General features: G+C 41.8%; 2 protein-coding genes across 2 annotated transcripts; both read left to right on the top strand.

Annotated features, from left to right (window-relative positions):
* Nucleotides 1-259: 259 nt before the first annotated feature.
* Nucleotides 260-13,005, top strand: eloa (elongin A). The gene is made up of 12 exons (XM_079231855.1): nucleotides 260-355; nucleotides 2,756-2,812; nucleotides 3,270-3,379; nucleotides 5,246-5,817; nucleotides 7,253-7,593; nucleotides 8,255-8,366; nucleotides 10,147-10,299; nucleotides 10,729-10,826; nucleotides 10,906-11,086; nucleotides 11,231-11,360; nucleotides 11,991-12,172; nucleotides 12,281-13,005. Exons 1-12 carry the CDS (start codon nucleotides 284-286, stop codon nucleotides 12,340-12,342), a joined length of 2,070 nt encoding a protein of 689 aa, XP_079087981.1. The 5' UTR covers nucleotides 260-283; the 3' UTR covers nucleotides 12,343-13,005.
* A 2,126-nt stretch (nucleotides 13,006-15,131) lies between these two features.
* Nucleotides 15,132-18,666, top strand: pithd1 (PITH (C-terminal proteasome-interacting domain of thioredoxin-like) domain containing 1). The gene is made up of 6 exons (XM_079231860.1): nucleotides 15,132-15,379; nucleotides 16,027-16,070; nucleotides 16,354-16,431; nucleotides 16,536-16,640; nucleotides 17,075-17,183; nucleotides 18,152-18,666. The coding sequence occupies exons 1-6, from the start codon at nucleotides 15,188-15,190 to the stop codon at nucleotides 18,251-18,253; spliced, it is 630 nt and encodes a 209-aa protein (XP_079087986.1). The 5' UTR covers nucleotides 15,132-15,187; the 3' UTR covers nucleotides 18,254-18,666.
* The last annotated feature ends 1,922 nt before the right edge of the window (nucleotides 18,667-20,588 follow it).

Raw genomic sequence — 20,588 nt, 5'->3', positions numbered from 1 at the left:
CTGCTGCTCCGTCAGCTGTGCTGTGACGTAGTTCCGTCTTCCGTGACTCCTCTCGTCATGTACAAACTTCAGATTTCCTCAATGCTCTAAATAATTTAATGATTAATGTATGTATTGATGCTGTTTTATTATTACATATATATTATTAATAATAATATAAAACGGCTGTAACGCCTCTTCTTCGCAGCAGCGTCCACTGAATTAAGCGGAACCTCTCCGTTTTTTTCACCCTTTCTCTGTCAGGATGAAGTAGTTTCCGGGCGACAGGGTACCAGCAGTAAACATGGCGGAGGAACTGCTGGAAGCAGTGGATAGACTCCGGTCGCGGCTCCTGGAGAATCCGGAGCCTCGAAAGGTAACGACTGAACAGGCGCAGGCGGACAGGTTTGGTGTGTAGCACCGACCTTCTCCCGAAATGAGACGGTTCGTCTCCAGTGGCCCGAAACGAAGCCGCGGCCACGACAGTTCTGCGAAAGTCGCAACGCTATTTTAAATGCTGCATTCGAGGCCCGCTCTCAGGACTCGTTTTCCTGGCAATCTTTTACGTTTACGACCATTCAGCTGCTTTGTGTTGGGTCGGAAATACAAATGATAGTAGTTGTGAAACTACAGCAGTTTCCCGTAGTTATTGTGTTATTTATAAATGAATAGTTCAGTGGTTAAGTCCAATCAAGTTGTGTCAACTTGTGACAACTGCCAAGTAAACCAACGACACAGCAATGAAAACCTTGACAGCCCACCAATCACCAAATATCAATAGTTGGGCTGAAGTAAATATATTTCATCATGTTATTTGTACATTAAATCCAAGTTTAGAATGGTTGTCCATATATGTTGTAAAACTAAAGGGACACGACAGTCTTTTCCATTAATATCACTACAAAAATGCAGTTCTCAAAAATACAAGACTTACAATACAGACCTTTCCAGATCCCTTTAAACACTCAAATATATAATTACAATTAGAATATTAATTAGAATAATGTTCGAATCAAATTGAAAACGTTTTATAAGTAAATGTTCCTACAGCACACCGTACAATCTAAGTTCTTAAGTGTCATGATACTTTGGAAGGACATTGCTCAATCTCGGACGTGATTCATTCGTGCTCACTTTAGAATAGCAACATGTCCTACGGCATTTGAAGTCACCACGAGAGACGTCACGATAATTAAGGGGTTTTAACTAGTTATAACGTACTTCTTTAACGCTATTCTCTAGCAATTGTTAACCCCTGTCAGCCTGGTTTAATAACCGATCATAGATAGTCCATCTGTTGTGAAAAAAATAACAATAACCACAACGTAATTTCCCTTCCAGCGACACTCGGGGCCAGAGTAGCCGTTAGCCATCGAGCTAACTAACGCTAGTGCGGAAAGTGATGACAGTAAACGTTCAGACTTCAGGCCTGTAACGTTCAAATGCTTCCTCTCGCGTGGGCTGCACATCACTGCATTGCCATCTGCTCTCATAATGTTGAAAACTAGAAGCGGATAAATGATAATTGACAATGTCCGACCCCTCTTTGTTTACTTTCACTGCTCAAATGGAGCCTCCCAAAACAAAGCAGCCGTGCTCCGTGTGACAAGGTTGCTCCACGAAAGCTTTAGTCCGTTTTTGAGAAGTATTTTATCTTAAAAAAACTAAGAAATAACAGCTTATTTCATTTACTACAGCCCGGCCTCGTTAGGCCACGTTATCATTCAGTCTTCATGACACAGGGCTGGTGAATGCTGCTGTTTCCAGTGTGTATCAGACACTGCTGTTTCATTTAAATGTAATAATAGTAATTTCAGTGGCTGAAATGGACACCTGTGAACACATCGCTCATGCATGCACACACACAGTAATGTGACTGTGCTTGAGAATGAGGTAATCAAGCAGCAGATTTGTTTTTAGTGACAACACACATTGTTACATGATGCAGATACACATCCACCCCCTCTTTATTAGGAGAGTAAACTATAGCTCCTCTCTGACTTCAACTTTACATCACAATATTTAAATATTGACAATACACGATACTGTCCTGTGAACACATATTGAATATTTAAAGTACATTTTCTATTGACATTGTTATAATTACAAAAAATAGCTTTTTCCGTCACTTTCCACCACGTCTTTTGCTCCAATTTAGCAGATGGAGTCTGCTCTATCCCCATGGTGACGGCTCAGTTGTCGTCACGTGACCCTTGGCATTGAACTTCTACTGTGTGGTAACAGGTGGTCCTCCATGACAACTGAGCCAACTCCATCCTCAGAGGAAGACCATGAGATGCAGCTTTAAACTCCTGAAAAACTCTTATTTAAAAATAACATATCAGATTGCTCTTCTTTTTTACAGTGTTTATGGATACAAGAACGAGATAGTTTTTTGGAAAAGCCACGTAACGTAAAAATGGAACGCTACACAAAATTACAGGCATTTCTCCATGTTTTTATTAATGACATATTTTTTTGTCCGTATACTTTGTAATATGTGCAGTTCTCAAAGTTCTTGAAATAAAAATCAGCATTTCCCTCTGCGCCCCACCTGTAATACCTCCGTGCTCCTCTAGATGGTCGCACCCCAAAGTTTGAGAAATACTGGTGTAACGCCAGACTCTGACCTCGTTTTCTTATTTCTCACGTACACAGACAGAGAGGAAAAAAAGTATTGTTAAAAATATGTATGAACCCTGTTGAAGTATCCATACTGTGTTGACTTCAATACCAGAACCATCCTCAAAATATTACATTTTCTTTTGTTTTCCAGCTCCTGAAGACATTGAAAAGACTCGGGGAGCTTCCCATGACCGTGGACATACTGGTGGTAAGGGTCCTCTTGATGTCCACACTGGAACGTCCGCCAATAAAACAGACAGGACCAGTAGATAAGCATGTTTGGGGAAGAATTCTTTAGCAAGGCATTCATTAACACCGACTCATCAGACAGTTGTAGTGTACCAGAATTGGAGGTCAGCTGGGAACAAAAACGTCCTCGTTCCTCGGGCAACATTTTCTTTCCTGATTGATTGCGATTTGTGGAAATTATGAGCGCAGCCTCGACGTATTTCTGTCCAATTGACTCACTCGGCTGAAGGGGCCAAATAACAGCTGTAATAGTGAAGAGGTTGTCGGACTATTGTGACATCTAAAAAATAAAAACACAAAGTCTAAAGATTCCCTCAACCTTGCCTTGTGTTGTTGAATTAAACAAGTACATTTGGGCTTGGACCCGCAAAGAAAGATGTGTCCAATGTTTCGACTTTGTTTGCTTTCTCTTGTAGGAAACTGGAGTGGGGAAGGCGGTCAATTCTTTTAGGAAGCATCAACTGGCTGGGGAGATGGTGAAAGACCTTGTGGCCAAATGGAAGAAACTGGTTCCTCAGTCAGACAGGTACGTTGTGCACACCTGTGCCTCGACGCAGACAAACAGTAGTAAGCAGTGGAGATGTCCCTGAACACTGTGTGTTTCTGATCCTGCACTGAGCATATACCAGGGTTCTTATGGTCATGGAAAACCTGGAAAAGTCATGGAGTTTTAAAATGGTTATTTCTAGGCCTGGAAAAGTCCTTGGAAAAAAAAAAAAAGTCATGGAAATTTGTTATATTCATGTCGTTCATTTACGCTTTGAAAATAATTTAAATGCTTTTAAAAGAAAGATGCTCAGAATATAAGCAGGCATACACTCTTATTCTCATTGTTAGTTTAAATACTACATTTTCTCACTTTTTCATGTTTACCCCAAGATTTCACAAAATGTTTGGTCATGGAAATCCATTGGTCAAAATGTGTGTGAACCCTGATATACAGTGGAGATGTCAATCAACGCCCCTCCTCAACACATAGTGGGGGATCAATTTGAGTCCATTTTTAATAAATAAACTGACGCAGAGTTGCATTCTGGCACATGTTTAGTAGAACAACGCTGCTGAGAGCTGACGAGAGACAGGATTCCAAAATGAGAAGTTACATTAAAACTCCAGTGACATTTCATAATTCACCTCTTTTGAAACGGTCTTAGTTCCTGATCATTTTGTCTTTTAGGTTCAGAAAAATAATACAAAACAGAACCTTATTTGCCCCAGGTGAAATTGTTGCGCAGCAGTGCAAAGCTGGAAAGAGTATCAATAATATAAGTATAAAAATACCAATAAACAAATCTAAAATGCAAAATTGACACAGTGGTAAAATATAAACAAATGAGTGGTGAGTGAGTGTCAGGTTTGTAAATCAGAGTGCTGACTTGTTAGACCCAGCTTCATGAATGTAAATGTGCATTAAGAAGCTCCAACTGTTATGCAAAAATGTTGCTGCTGTAAAATTAAAGAATGACTTTAAAATCCAATCAATATTGGGGTTAAAATTATGGGCAATATTTGAAAATAGATTATATACACGTCGACCGCTGGGCCCGTAGCTTTCCCCCCTGTTCTATTAAAAAATGTCTTTAAAGAGTTGAAGAGGTCGAATGATCTGGTTAACAACAAGGACAATTAAATATTAGAGCAACTTAAGTAGCTGACATGTTTGTTTTCTTCCTGCTTGCTTATCCTGTTAATTGTCTTGTAGTTTATCTTGCGAGCCCTTTGAGGTTCTCCGACTGGAACCTCAAAGGGGCGATTGTGCACATTTCTTTTAATCTCGTTCATTGTATTTCACATAATTTAACATCAGTTCTGCTTGAATGGCGAAGTCATCTGGCTTTTGGCACGTTTCACAATGGTTACTGTTGTGTTTGGGATAAATGGATTATTAGTTATACAGGGTTCATGGGTCATGGAAAAGTTCTTGAAAAAAATAAAATCCCAAAGGTTTTGTAAAAGTCATGTAAATGTGTTCTATTCATGTCGTTCATTTACGCTGAGTTTGAAATAATTAATATTATATTCATATTAATTAATATGCTTTTAAAAGAAAGAAAATAAAAGCAGGCATACATGCAGGCATCTATATAAATGTTTATTCTTTTAATCAAACTATTGTCTCATTCATTTGTGTCATTTAAGGTTTGCTGTATGCTTTGTATTCTCATTGTTAGTTTAAATACTACATTTACTCACTTTTTTCTGTTTACACCCAGATTTCACTAAATGTTTGGTCATGGAAATTTTGTTTAAAGTCATGGAAAAGTCATGAAATCCACTGGTCAGAATATGTATGAACCCTGTTATAGCTGTGTTAACCCGTAAGAGGTAAATGAAGGTTGTTGGGTCGTTAAGCTCCATGTTTTGCATGTAAAACTCTTGTCTTCTACCGCAGACCCACCAATGTCAAAGAGGCACCGCGGTCACACACACACTCTCGAGGCCCAGAGGTTGGTGGTGGTGGAGGCGGCCACAGACGTACCCGGGAGCCCTCCCCTGAGGAAGAGCCCTCCTACATGGAAGAGGAGGAGGAAGAGGAGGTAGAGGTAGAGAGAGGCTATCACACAAACTACTCGCCCTCACCTCCTCGACACGAGCACTACAGCCCTCCGCAGCGAGGAGGCTACCAGTCGGACGAGTACGAGAGCCCTGAACCCGAGCCTGAACCTGAACCCGAGCCTAGTCCTCCTCCTCTTCGCAAAGAGGTCCGCCTCGCCAAACCAAACAAAGAACCCAACAAAAACCACCACCACGGTTCCCACGGCGATAGAAGCCGGGACAGGGACGAGGACCGGCGGCAACGCCACGCACAGACGAGTAGCGCTCGAGGAGGAGACGACGACGACGACGACGAGAAGAACCGCAGCGCAGACAGAGAGAGTCCTGTAACAAAGTCTGCAAAGCACAGCAGGAAGTCCACCACACATGAGAGTAAGAAGGAGGAGAAGAAGAAAGGAGGAGATGACGGTGAGTGGGTTGGATGGAAGGGATTTTACCGGTTTGTCCTCTTCTTTTTTTTTTATTTCATTATGAGGCAATTTAGGGAAACCGTCTGAACATTATATCTCTTCAGAAAGGAGCCAGAACAAGATGATACAAAACATCTATACATACGATACTGTCAGACAGCGTGGAACAAGATTATCATGGCTACTTAAGAGAAAACAAAAAAGGGGAACCAGGGGTTGAGGCGAGATGACTTTTATGATTACAATATTGAGATCAGTTTGTCTAAATAGGACCAAAGATTAAAAATTTACCAAAAGAAACTGCCGTCGCTTTAATGGTTCATTCAACATAAACTGTAAAAAAAAAAAATATAAATAATACCACAGCCAACAACAAAAAAGAGAGGATTTAGGACGAAGTAAACAAGGCACCTGCTCATGTTTAGAAAGCAGAGACCAGTCTATTATCAATGAACACTTTGCACTTGTTGTGATGCTCCAGAGCAGGAATTGTAGCTTACGATACAACTGCCTTTCATGAAACCTTTTAATCATTGTCCAAGTCAAAATAATGCAAACGTTTTTTAATTTTTTATTGGATGATTGTTTGTGCAGCTCTGTGCACCAGAAACCATGTTTGTCTTTCATCAGCCGGAGAGATGAATGGGGCCACAACAGAGACATCCTGTGCCGGCTCGTTGAGATACAATCTGTTTAATTTACTCAACATGAAACAAGAAACTTCTTCTAATTTATGCTACATTGTCCCAAACAGCAGCGAGGGATTGCTCTGTCCTTTTAGCAAAGCTGGACACACACACACACACACACACACACACACACAAGATGTTTTGCTGCTGTGTATCGATATAACAAGCCAAAATGTTGTTGGTCGTGTGCTGGTTCCAGCTTCTTAAATGTGATGAGAGGGATGTTTTCCTTCAGCTGAGAATGAACTAGCCGGCGTATCTATCCGAGCTCCCCAAAACCGATGACGCTGCCATCTGAAAGGGTGATTTATGTTCAGGATCATATAAACGTTCAGATGGTAGTTCATGGACGAGAGTCTGTTGGTTAAGTTGTGTTAACGCTGTAGACGCCTCCCAGTCACAGAATGTTGCTTTCTATCCAACGTGTTTTAAACGGTTGAATTAAGTCGAATTCGTTAGCCTGTTTGGTTCAGTTGCTAATGTTGATGTGCTAGCTAGCTTGTTTTGCCTGCAAATGTTTCATGTTTGTGATTCGACTATGGCTAGGAGCAATGGTTTCAAGTGTGTGTTGGGTGTTGTTGAGAGATTTGGATAACGAAATTCCGTTGTCGGCCATTTGTAACGCAGCAAACACGTGACAAATAAAACAAAAACAGTGGTACGTTCCTGTATTGCTTTCTTTGAATTGGCATCATGAGGAATGTAAACGGCAGCAACAGAAACGATTTGCCTCTTTGTTTCCAGGGCGGTCGCGGGTGCCGAAGGACTCTCCGCCCAAGGTGGAGGAGGACTTTGATTCTCCCACCATGTCCTTTGAGTCTTTCCTCACATATGACGCCCCGACGCCCGTCAAGAAGAAGAAGAAGCAGCAGCAGCAGCAGCCGCCGGCGTCATCGTCCTCGTCACACAGTCGGCCGCCTCACTCCTCCTCTTCCACCACGTCATCCCATCGTTCACGCACCCCTCCGCCTGCCCCTTCCTCCTCATCCTCCTCTTCCTCCAAAGGGAGCAAGGCCAACGGCACTCAGAGTTCCAAGAGGGCGCATTCAGGCTCCAACTCGGCAACAGGGGAAAAACGCAAGCGGGTAAGTACGGCAGCAGAGGTTTGGGTTTAGGGTTTAGAGGCTTGTTTTCTTCGGCCAACGTTGCAAACCTTAAATATGATCAGTTTGCTTTCATTGAAGAAGCTGCAACCAGAGAATGTTTGGCATTTTTGCATGAGATTATCACAATGGTTGCCAATTTATTTTCCGTCAATCTTTTGTTCCACCAATCGACTAATTGTTGCAGCTCTAAACTGAAGGCCTTTATTGCCAGCCGTATTTTTCTCCACAACTCCAACCGGTGCTTTTATTTTGTAGAACTGGGATTGTTTCCTTGTGAAAGTAGTTTGTTTCACCGTCAAGATAATTCAGAGAAGAGCAGTGACCTGCAGATTTCAACGACTATAACATGTTTAGAGACCGGAGGTTCACTAATGCGCTCCCTTTGTGGTTTCTCTACCTCTTACAACGCTCGTAATGAAATGATTTGTCACTGTAAATGGACAAACAGCCTCTTCAGTAGCTTCTTATTTCCCAGACCGATGTGAGAGTGGGATAAATGTTTTGACCTCACCGCCGGAAAGACGGCGTTAAGCATATGTCCCAGAACCATTCCTTTGAACTTATTGTGTTATTTGACTGCTCGTCCATTGTATATGAAACCTCTAGTTTGAAAAGCTGCTTTTGTTGATGTTATTTGCAGGTGGTTGAGGTCGTTGCGACTCTTCCTGAAATTCCTCTACCGGCGATCCAACCCAATTACAGACCTCTGCCCTCCCTCGACGTCACACCGCTGTCCCCTCAGAGACGGAAAGGTAACCCCCACCTTAAATAAACAAGGAATGTCTTGGTTATGAAACAGCATGGGCCCTTCTTCTGAAAAACGCATGGCCATCAAAGGGACAGTCCTTTTGCAGCTCCAGGAACTCATAGTATGTTCAACATAATCCTCATGTTATGTAGTTCTAATATTTTGACTAGCAGGCAGTGCTTTGCTTTCTACAGTGACCTGATTCCTTAAATGGTTTTGGGGGTTAGAGGAACCCAATTGCCCCAGCTAGACTCCATGGCCATGTATACTGGTAACAGGGTTTCTGATTAACATTAGAAACATTTATTTTTACAATCAACACTTGGAATGATGATGGCACTTTCAAATGACACAGTAGTACAAATTGTAAATCATACTTTGGTGTTTTCATTTTTACCTCTTTACTTAAGATTTCATTAAACATGTTTTTTATCTTTTTACTAAATGTACCAAAACACTGGCGACGAGGAAGATCTTGGTGTAGATAATGACAAGAATAAATCTGAAAAAAATTATGATGGTCAATCATACCCTCTAAACTAAAAAAGCGATCTGCTTTGAATTGACATCAAACACTATTACTAAGCTTGTTTAGATATTTAGCCATGGCTGGTCTAAAGAGGGAACCATGAAGTGCATCTTTGGATGGATGGGAAAAACAACACTGACTAAGACTTCAGACAGAAAGTATTTCCATATTGAAAATGATGCCACTTGACTGAAATTTAAACAAATAGCCTCTAGAAGTCTCTACATTTCCCGTCCCAAACTAAAAACACATCTTTTTCAACTACACCTTGAATAAGGAAGGTAGTGCCGTAGTAGCACTTTAATGTTACTTACTGATGGCACTTTGTGGTTTTACTTTATTGAAGAAATTGTACTTTCTTGATTCTTGTTGTTCTGAGTTTGTACTCATGGTTGAATTTCACTTATTGTAAGTCGCTTTGGATAAAAGTGTCAGCTAAATGAAATGCGATGTAGAAGTCTAATTACGTTAGTGGTCTTCTGCTGAGCGTTTGACTGTTTGTTAAATTCCGACACATTTGATGTGGAGAAGCTGAGCTTCCTCTGACTTTCTGCCGTAGTGCCGTTACTGCTAATGCAAACCCAGCCGTTCCTGCTGCTGCTGCTTCACATAAAACCTTTCCGCCGGCGAAGCAGCGGGATACTTTTATTGTGAAGAATTTCTAGGAAATGCAGCGTGTTTGTCCATGTGTTAGCGGTGCTCCGTTAGTGGTGCTATCCTTCAGTAAGAACCGGTCTAATCAGCTCAGATACGGACAAATCCAGTGGATCCGTTTAGATATTGCAGGGAAGAACAGTACATACAGAGACTCACACATATGGGAAAACTATTCCGATTAAATAAGCGAGCCTGACCTCCCTTTGGGTAAATGCAGATGTCACCAGGTCAATAAAGTGGAGGTTAACACGGCCTCTGTTGACCTGGTTTCTTGTGTGTACGTTAATGGACTGAGGGAGGTGAGCTAGATTGGAATTTTCTTTTTGTTGCCAGTTGACTTTGTCCATTCCAGTGCTGAAAGTGACTGTGAACACATAACTAACTGTGCAGCTGTGAACCTCAGAGGCCTGGGGCCTTCTGTTCCACTCTGGATTTGGGTGTCAAATGCCAAACTGTTTCTTCGACAGGTTCGAACGAGAGCATTTTTGCATTTGTGCAAATTGTAATGTTTTTTTGCGTCACCGTATCGGTAAAAGTTCGTCCCGCCCTGCTCTGTGTCGCCCTGTCTGACTCGCACGTTCCCTTGCTTTGCTTTCAGTTCCCGCCTTGAACGAAGAGGAGGATTCCGGGTTCACGGGGAAGCGGTTCAACTCCAAGATGGTGGTGTACTCGGGATCAAAGACCGCCTACTTGCCCAAGATGATGACTCTGTACGAGCAGTGCATCCGGGTGCTGCAGAACAACATCGACTGTGAGTGGAGCCGGGGGCGGATCGAGAGAAATATGCATGCGGGGGGATATGCATATACAGCATTTTTATCAAGAACAATCACATATATCAATATTTTCTTGGAATAGCCCCCAAATTAAGATATTTTAACCTAAAAAATATGACATTATTTTGACACATGAGTACGTCGTTGAAGATGTATGTTTTTTTTTTTTAAAAAGAAGAAAGAAAATGAAGGAGAGGCAGCTGCTGAATAAGCAATAAAAATGTATTCCTGTCGTGTTTTATTATTACTTTGTACTACTACAGTAGGACAGGTGCCAGAGGGGTGGGGCTCACCACAAAGCCTAAAAGATGAACAGTCACAAATGTTTTGAGAGTCAACATGTACTACTCCGGCCCCGCCCGCCCGTTCTCTCAAGGTGGCTAAAACAAACTGTGCTCTTTCAGCCATCGCTGAAGTCGGAGGAGTGCCGTTCGAGATCCTAGAGCCGGTGCTGGAGCGGTGCACACCGGAGCAGCTGTACCGCATCGAGCAGAGCAACCAGGTGATGCTCTGGCATTTTATTCCCCTCTATACTTGTGAAGACCCTCATGCGCATTCCACAGTGTTCGTCTTTTTTTCAGTGGTTCACGGAGGAATCCGACGAGCTGTGGATGCGCCATTGTCAACGGGACTTCAGGCGGGAGACGCCTCAGGAGTACGAGTCGTGGAGGGAGATGTATCTGAGGCTGCACGACGAGCGCGAGGAGCGACTGAGGATGCTCACCCAGAACATCTCCTCCGCCCACGCCAACAAGCCAAAAGGTAGGAGGAGCGTAGAGTCACGATTGGTTCCTCCATGAGAAGGTGGCAAGAGATGGACGTTCATTTCTACAGAAAGGTCGCAGACTGAGGTTTATGCATCAAGTGTTGGCGCGTTAAGTTTAAGCCTTGCGTTTGTCCTGGCAGGGCGCCAGGTCAAGATGGCGTTTGTGAATTCTGTCGCCAAGCCGCCGCGCGACGTCCGCCGCCGACAGGAGAAGTTTGGCACCATCAGCGGCTCGTCAGCCAGCTCCACCGCAGCTGCAAATCCCATCAAGTCAGTATCCTATCCAGCACAATGACGTACTCACCTCTAAGGTTCAGGCCTTGAGTTTGGTGTTGGAAATGTTTAGATGGAATAAACATATATAGATGATATATATTTGTATTCATGTGTGCACAGGTTGTTAGTCAGGGGAGTTAATTTGTGTTGTTTATCAATGAGGGCTTTTAAAAGTAAACCGATGTTTATTTCTAATTCTAAATCTAATATCAAGAAAGATATCCATCTACTGTTAAGTAATGACACTCACACTCATTCTGGACAAATAAATGTGCATATTTCAATCCTTAAATACCATAATTTATAAAGACAGCATTTTAAAACCTTTTTTAATTAAAATAGTTTTTTCTTAAAATATGTCAAGAAATAGGTGTTTTTACAACATAAAATACATTTTTGATCATAGATTGTTCATGTAATTTACAAAGTACAGATTCTACCTTCTCAGCTGTTTTTCTGCATTTTATAGACTAATTGACAAATTAGTTTTTGGAGAAGAATAGCAATCAATAATAAAGTTAATCTTTAGCTGCAGTCCATTTATTTTTCGCAGTTTTTTTTCAGGCATTTTGCTTTTAGATTCAGCACAGTTACAGACTGTTTTTCTCTTCCTGTGTCCTTCAGAATAAGACCAGCTACCATCAACTACTCTGCTGAATCGAGTCGCGCCTCTTCCTCCCAACTCGACCCTTCTCCCGGCTCGTCTCGCTCCTCCGCACCAGGTGGAGGAGGAGCAGCAGCAGCAGGAGGAGGAGGAGGAGGACCTGGAGGAGGACCTGCCGCACGGGACAAACCACAGGTCAAAAGTAAGTGTGTATGTGTGTGGTCGAGAGTTTAGGATAAAAAAGAGAGCTACAGTTATGTTTCAGGTTTTTTGTGTAAATCTCACACAAACCATTTGTTCCCTCTCGCAGAAATCGCCCCCATGATGGCCAAAACTATCAAAGCTTTCAAGAACAGATTCTCCCGCCGATAGTGTGAAAGAGACTGAATGTATTTTATGGATTCCAACTGTGTTTTTAATTTAAGTTTTTAGCAAAATTTTACTGGAGATCCCGACAGACAGACAGACAGACAGACAGACAGACAGACAGACAGACACACACACACACACACACACACACACACACACACCATCAACTTTACCACCAAACATATCGTATGAACTCAGTATTGGTGGAAAAATGGTGGATTTTTAAAATGAGATTTATTTAAGTGGCAGCATCTGTTTTTATTTTATTTTTGGGGGGGAGGCGGTCTTTGCATAAGTATTTAAATCATGAATGACGGTTATTGGGTGGGACATCTGTGTTAAGAAAATTAACGTTTTACAAGACACAAAGGAGACACACACACACACCTGCAAACACACAGTCTGTTACTTTCTCTTGTTTTATAGCAGACATTTATAAGGAAAAGGGTCAACCCTCTTTTTTCCCGCTTCTTTACAGAGTTAGACAAGAAGACTGATGCCACCGTCACCTCTGTTCGCTAAATATGTAGCTGGACCCAGGAGACAGATAGCTTAGCATAGCATAAAGACTGTAAACGGGGAAACCGCTCGCCTGGATCTGTCCAAAAGTAACCTCAAATGCTCATTAACATGTTTGTATCTTGTTTGCTTAAACTGTACAAAAACGGCGTCTCATTGTTTGTAAAAAACAACAATACTGTGTTTTTATGGGTGGGGGCGGGGGGTGTTTGGAACAAGCTAGTTTTTTAGCCAGGACCAGATTTACACATGAAACTACAAATGTTTTTGTACATATCAACTAACTAAGACTCACGGTGTTTATCAGTGAGCTTTAGATGGGGTGGTCAGTGGATTCTGCTACCATGCTAGCCGTTTCCAGTTTTTATGCTATGCTACGATATGCTAAGTTAGCCAGCTGGTGGCTGTAGCTTCCTTAGGCTACCGACATGAGAGTGGTGTCAATCGTCTCATCTAACTCTTGGCAAGAAAGTAAATAAGCATACCTCTTCAACAAAAATATCAAACTTTCTCTTCATGGGACAGAAAAAAATACTGATTCTTTTTTTTTATTTGTTTTTAAAGAATAGTTGTTTGTCACTTTTTACTTACAAGCAACTGATACACTACATGAGGAAACCCTTTCCACACTTTTTCCTTTTACCTTTATGGTTTGCATGGTGCACGTCAGCCGAGACATCAACTGACTGGTCAAAGACTCTGCTTTTAAAAGAAAACAAACAAACACATGCATAGACATGATTTTTTTTTTTTAATGGGTAGAGCTGGAAATGATATCAGTGAACAACACACAAACACTTTGTAGACTTGTTTTGACCCTCCTGTGGCTTCAGGTCATGTTTTTCCTGTTGTTGAATGTGTGTGTCCCCGTTTAAATATCTGCTTCACTGAGTGAATGCTGAAGAGAAGAAAAGGAACTAGGAAACACGACAATAAGGAAGAAGGTCAATAGGACGTCTGCAGTTTCAGTCTACAACAATGATGAGATGTATTTATTTTCAACACTGGGACCTGGTACCCCACAACATGGGCCCCAAATGAAGTAGATTAAAAATTGTAATTTTATTAGATTTTAATAAATGTTATATGGTCATTTTTATTAAAATTGACTTTTTGCCCTTAAAGACTGTGAAGCAATCTTTTTTTGTGTGGCATTGTTTTATCAAGCAAAACAAACATTCTCTGTGCTTTCTGTTGAACATGAGAAAGACATTTTCTCTTGAAACGACGGAACAAATTCAAAAGGTCTGTGGAGGAGGTTGTTAAGTACTCCAGAAAAACTGTCCCTTGAGAATATTCTGTGAGCCTTAATACAATATTGTTTACCTTCTATGTTCTCCTTAAATCATATATTGCGGCATTTAATCCCTATTAAACCTACATTTTGTGTTTTTTCTTTGTTTCAAATATCTTGTCATTAACGTCCAGGGAACCTTTTTAGTGGTTGTAGTTTCTGTTGAAATTAATATCATAATTCACATTTTCTCAATCAATAAAAACCTAGCTGAGTATTTGAAGGTTGTGAGTCAGAACACTTTCTATAGAAAGGTTTGTTAAGTTGAAGTTAAAAGTCAGCGGTGTGTATGTGTATATTTAGAGAGAGATTTATATATTTAGAGCGATATGTATTTATCACACGCACGCACGCACGCACGTACGTACGTACGTGGCTATATACAGTATGTTCAGGTAACGTAAAAACCGAGCGCGAAAAGCCTCTAAGAGCCTGTCTTGTTTGTCCTTCCTGGGCTTCTGTATAACATGCTGTTCCCCAGGATAAAGAAGCCAGAGCATCGAAGAGGAGGATTGTCTTTCCCTTCAAAATAAAAGCCCTGCCTAAAAGCATTGTTCTGAGGCTACTCTGTATTATATCTCAGAGTGGGATCCAATTTTAGGCAGATGACAAGATTACATAACAATTTTTTTTTTCACTAATATAAAGTATTGCAGGGAATAATTTTCAACATTATTTTTCTTTTAAAATGTCTCAATCAGTTTTCATTTCACAACATTCTACTGTTTGCCTGATGTCTTTTCAGATACTTGATAATTGACTCTTTGCCCACATTAGTACTAGCTTAACCGCTACCTGATTTAATAAACGCAATGTCATCATCGTTGTCCTTAATACAATTTTTAGACAAACAGCTTCTTTTATTCTACAAATCTCAAACCGGAAGTGCCTCTATAAGCTCTACTCGCTTGACAAACGGAAGTGAAACTTGCTGATAGCGCTGGCTCACTTTCTGTAAACACACAAAGTGAGCGGCAGGTTGTTGTTCTCTGTCCGAGCGAACTGTGACGGAAAGCAGCGGTTTCAAGCTCCACGATGTCCGGTCACGGCCACGGTCACGGGCACGGCGGTGGGTGCGAGGCGGAGCACGAGCCCGCGGAGAGGGGCCTGGAGTACGGACTGTACCGGCGGATCGACCTGGAGAAGCTGCAGTGCCTGAACGAGAGCAGAGACGGGGATGGGAAGCTGGTGTTCAAACCGTGGGATCGGCGGAACGAGCGGGACACGGTAACGACGACACTGAGCCTCTTCCCCGGGCAGCTTTCATGTCCCTGTCCCCGCAGACCGAGAGAGGTTCTGCGGTTGTTCCACGACTGTGCGCCGCCTGAACGTGCGGGGCTCCTGCTGCGGAGCCTCTCTGCGGAGCTGGGCAGTTAGTAAAGCAAAGACAACTTTATTGATATTACTGAGGCTGCAGTCCTGTCATTTACTTTACTACTTGGGGTGGAAATCCAGGGATGGAATTTAGTTTTTTCTCCACTAACGTTAGTTAATTAATTTCTACTTTATTTAAGTTGGCCTATATGTTTGAGATGCTTTAGTTTTTAATGCTCCCCTACAGTTCAGAGTAAATATGACTGTTGCTTCACCACATTTATTAGACAAATACTAGTTACTTTTCAAAATAACAATTGAAAAAAACACGAGTTTATTAATGGAAATCTTTTTTTAAATAGAGTTAAGGTAGTTAAGTTTAGTTAACTTTTAACTACGGCAATACAAATCTACTTATCCTAACAACTACTATAGTGTGATATGTAATATTATATAACTCATAGGGCCTTTACTTTAGCAGAAAAACTGCTTTTACTTTGTTTATTGCTGCTCTGATTACCCAGAGGGAAGTCACACTTGTTTGTCTGTTTTTCTTTTAGTATGTCGAGAGTGACGCAGATGAAGAGCTGCTGTTCAACATCCCGTAAGTCCTTAAATTCTCATCAACATAATGAGCCTGAACTTTAACCATTTCTCCCAAATGAACAAATGGTGTCATTCCCCCCACCCCCGTGTAATTTCAGACCAAAACAGAGCTGGTTCTACTTTCATTTGAGTTGTTTCATAATTCAGCGTTCATCTCCTGTGACTGCTTAATGCCGTTCACAGCACCCTGTAGTTGTTTTGTCTTGAAAGCATATTTTTGTGATTCTGCCCCGTCTCATCAAAGATAGCGGTGAAAAGAAACGCTGTGTCCTCTCTTTCAGTTTTACAGGCAGCGTGAAGCTGAAGGGCATCATCATCTCTGGGGAAAATGACGACTCTCATCCAGCTGAGGTCCGACTGTGAGTGTCTGCCCACCGTGTCTCGCGTTGGAAGCATTTAATATCAGTTTTCTATCCTTTTAGAGGGCAATGACCGCATTTTGTTTCTTCTTCTTTCATTCCAGGTACAAGAACATCCCCCACATGTCCTTCGATGACACCGGCAGAGAACCTGAGCAGGCCTTCAGACTCAACAAAGACCCTGTCGCTGAACTGGAGTACCCAACAAAGTGAGAGCATGAACAGTTTTGTTGTTGTTTTTATCCCATGAGAAACGTTGTGCTTTCATACAGGAACCGTGAGACCCGCCAGATTCCCAAATCAACACTTTCCACCGGCCCTAAGTGACAGATCACCTTGTTGCTTCATTGGAGACAATTTCCCAAGTATTTTAGATTTGTTCGTGATTGATATGACGAGAGATGAAGACATGGAAGCGATGAAGCAATATAGCTTGTATCTTGGATGCTTGATGACATGACTCATTCATGTCACAAGTGGAAGCAACTCTTCTGTTCGCCTCCATGTGTCACGTTTGCCTCCGCTTGTACGCCCCTGTGTGCGAGTTTCTACTCGCCGCTTTACAGTTTAGCGTCGCCTCCAAGTTGGCGTGTGTGCATTCCCGAGCTGCTGTCTCAAACTGTCTCTCCCGCAAATTTCCCAGGATCGCCCGTTTTTCCAACGTGCAGCACCTCTCCATCCACATCTCCAAGAACTTCGGATCGGAGAACACCAGGGTGTACTACATCGGTCTGAGGGGAGAATACTCGGAGGTCAGTCTGAGTTAGCCTTTTTAAGCCTGAATCCTGTCTCAGTCGGCTCCTCTTTTTGTCTCATATTCTAAAATACTGTAGATATCAACGAGGGATGTGACATCCTCCTAAATGACCGTTCAGTTGAATCAAACACCTCTTTATTGCAGGGCTGTTCTTTTAGTTTTAGCTAGGTGGACTAATAAACTGGCTGGTGTTATTAGTCTTCTCCATGTTCCCACATGTAAGAATGCTGTTCCCGTCTCCAGTGTTTCCAGCACGGATAAACCGATAAAGATCTGTATTTCTTTCCCTCAGCCGTCCCATGGTTTGTTCGGCTGTGTGCGTCAGATCACAACTTCTTTCCCAAAATATTTTGGTATTTGTCTGGTGTTCAGATAGTCCTTCTTTTTAAGTAGTGCCAAACTTGCTTTGTCAAAACATTACAGTTCCTCCCCAGACCTCAATTTGGCAGTTGGTTTTTTTGCAATCAGAAATTGCAACTCAAGAAGGTTGAGCTACGTACAACCGTTAGCTTAAGAATACATTTTTAGGCGACCGAAATGTTACAATTAACCTGTCAAAGCCCCGCCCCCTAAAGCATACTCTGCTTTATGGTTTATTTGATTCTAAATTTACCATAATTTACTAAATGAACATAATGCTGAACTAAAGACTTGAAACTAGATCTAAACCCATGTTTACAATGTTTACTGAGGGAATAAATCAAGAGAGAAGTAGTCATTTTCTCAGACTTCAATACAACCAGAGAAGTTGCCCCCTGATGGACAGTAGAGATAATGCAGGTTTAAGACACTTCAGCATTGGCTTCATATACACAAATGACCATTGTGTATAACCGGCTGTTTTCTCCTCATTAGGCCTGCTTTTCTTTTTATTTAATAGATTGAACCTGAAACACTTTTTATATCTCTGAATGTTTGCCTGTGCGGTAAGTCGACCTGTCTTTCTCTCCGTGTGCTCTTCAGGCTCACAGACATGAAGTGACGATCTGCAACTACGAGGCATCGGCCAACCCCGCTGATCACAAAGTGGAGAGCGTCATCCCACAAACCAACTTCATCTCCTGAAGAAGCTCCAGATAGTCGGAAGGAAAAGAGTGAGGAAGAGAGGGTTTCTTTGGCATCTGCTGGCTTGTCATTGACAAAAATAAGGTCTAAGGAGTTCCATGCTGTGTAGCGGCGAGCTGGTTCAGGCTCGACCGGAGACTAGGGCGCTGTACTCTGAAGACCAGAGAGCTCCAGATGTGTCTGGAAGTGCCATGTTGCTGCTCTGTTTTCTATGGCAATCAAGAGTGAAGGCTTAATGTGGGGAAAAAAGCTTAATATTAAATGCATGTAACATTTGACACTGAGATAAAGTATGTTGTTATCAGTTTAACCTGCTTACTCTGATTCATGTCTCAAGATATCCCCCACTTCAATAAAGGGACAGCTGCTTTAAATATAACACAGCGGGCTGGAAGTAAACCGAGTGATGCTACTCTTTGATTGATTAAACGACTAAAAGGTCGCCATGTTTACACTCTGGATTTGTTGTTGGCTTAACGCAAGGATTTTTAGGTATGAAACTTAATTAGCTCTCAACAATCTGCAGAAAGAAAGATACAGAGTCAGAAAAAACACTCTGCATACACAAACACTTTCTTAAATGCCTATATGAACATATTATTTGCTTTTAAAAGCCAACACATTGTCATTTAACAAGTGCTGGATTTTTTCTGCCCCCTAGTGGTTTAATTTGTGACTGGTCTTACCTGGGTCTCTCGTAATATGCTCTATTTGTTTATCTCTCTGACGAGATGAGTTCCCAGGAGCTGCATGCTGGGCTCACACAGTTAATGATAGTATATTGCTTTCATGCGAGAGGAGTGGAGGGATTGATGGGAAGCGTGTATGGAGACTCCGGCTTGGCCCAAATCCAAAGCTTCCTGCCAGACTGAGGCGTGACTCCTCTACGATAACACTGAAATGCAAACCGGTTGCACGTTGTCATTTTAATCAAAGCGTGAGCTCCATAAAACCATCCTATTATCTTCACTCCGATTTTCTCTCTACAAAGTGGTAACGTCATTCTTGATTTAATTTTTTGGGTGATGCAGTATGTCATCATTCAGTCACCCTGAGAGTGCATTTCAGAGACTGTAAGCTCAGTGTGGAGGTCCATATGTCAGTAAATATGAGGTTTTAGGTCTCCAAGAATGTTGCTTTATTTAAGAAATAATGCAATATGGAAGAATTATTTATTTTATGGTTGGTAATGTAGATAGATTCCTTTTTTTAGCTCACATTATTTTCCGTTTTTTTTTTAACCAAATATTGTTGATATACTTTTTATTGTATTTAAAGGATCAGTTTCACACAATTAGGTTAATCCTCACTTTCCTCTGGTGGTACATAAATATATAGTATCAATAAGTTATACAAGGAGAACTCATAGCCCATCTCTACTCATCTGAAGTAATTAATACCTTGTTTCAGTTTCGTCAGCACCTGCGACTAAATAATTAAATTAAAGTTTGACAGTACAGTTTCCATGTGTGACATACTTTCTTGACTGTCCATTTAATAAACAAAAATAACAAACATATTCTATGGTAAAATCTAAAAAGTTTAAATTGATGTATGAAGCAGAATATATTTATGTTTTATCACACTATCATATTTTTGCTATGATATTTTTATTTTATGAAGGACGAAAAGAGAATAAGATTGTATCCGTCCATGACCGTATGTACGGCAGGGCGTGGCTATGTGATGACGTAGTCACGCTATGGCTCCGCCCCTGTTTGTGTGCGGCCAGTACCGGAAGTTTCGTTCCGTCGCGAACTGGGACAGCAAGCGGTAAGTGTAGTGCATTTATATTAGCTAGCGGGCCGCGAGTGTACATTTAAACCACTTCATCCCGGTCCAAACTAATTATTATTAGAGCATTGTGTTGCTTAGTGTGTCTTATAAAAAACGGCTTAGGTTAGAGGTCTGAATTTGAATCGCAGCTTTAACCTGAGGTAGCCGTAGAGAGACACCGGCAGAAGACAATACAATTGTTGTGTGTGCGCGCGCGCGCCCAACGTTAACGTTAGCTAGCAGTTCTACTACAACTAACGTTAGCCCCGGTTAATGTGTAGGTGTGTTGTGTGTCTGTGTGTCTGTGTGTCTGTGTGTGTGTGTGTGTGTGTGTGTGTGTGTGTGTGTGTGTGTGTGTGTGTGTGTGTGTGTGTGGCCAGCTAAACCGAGATTAAAGCCGACCGCGAGGGTTGGGAGTTTTTGGGGCAAAGGAGGCTTTGCAGCGCTGAATGCCATCACTACAGAGGATGAAGGGTCGAATAACATAGCTAAGCTTCAACCATTTATTGTCTCCTCCTCTTCGACCCCACCACCCGCTTCCGCCGCTTCAACCTACAAT

This window comes from Taurulus bubalis (assembly GCF_910589615.1).
Source record: "Taurulus bubalis genome assembly, chromosome: 16".
Taxonomy (NCBI): domain Eukaryota; kingdom Metazoa; phylum Chordata; class Actinopteri; order Perciformes; family Cottidae; genus Taurulus; species Taurulus bubalis.
This window is presented reverse-complemented; position numbering and strand designations above follow the sequence as displayed.

What these genes read in the sequence shown, in the direction of transcription:
- eloa (XM_079231855.1), top strand. Translation starts at nt 284, where the DNA reads ATGGCGGAGGAACTGCTGGAAGCAGTGGATAGACTCCGGTCGCGGCTC. An exon ending in GTCCCCTCAGAGACGGAAAG is followed by an intron (nt 8,367 to 10,146) that starts GTAACCCCCACC and finishes CTTTGCTTTCAG; the next exon opens with TTCCCGCCTTGAACGAAGAG. An exon ending in GCATCGAGCAGAGCAACCAG is followed by an intron (nt 10,827 to 10,905) that starts GTGATGCTCTGG and finishes TCTTTTTTTCAG; the next exon opens with TGGTTCACGGAGGAATCCGA.
- pithd1 (XM_079231860.1), top strand. Translation starts at nt 15,188, where the DNA reads ATGTCCGGTCACGGCCACGGTCACGGGCACGGCGGTGGGTGCGAGGCG. An exon ending in GGCGGAACGAGCGGGACACG is followed by an intron (nt 15,380 to 16,026) that starts GTAACGACGACA and finishes TTTTTCTTTTAG; the next exon opens with TATGTCGAGAGTGACGCAGA. An exon ending in GAACTGGAGTACCCAACAAA is followed by an intron (nt 16,641 to 17,074) that starts GTGAGAGCATGA and finishes CAAATTTCCCAG; the next exon opens with GATCGCCCGTTTTTCCAACG.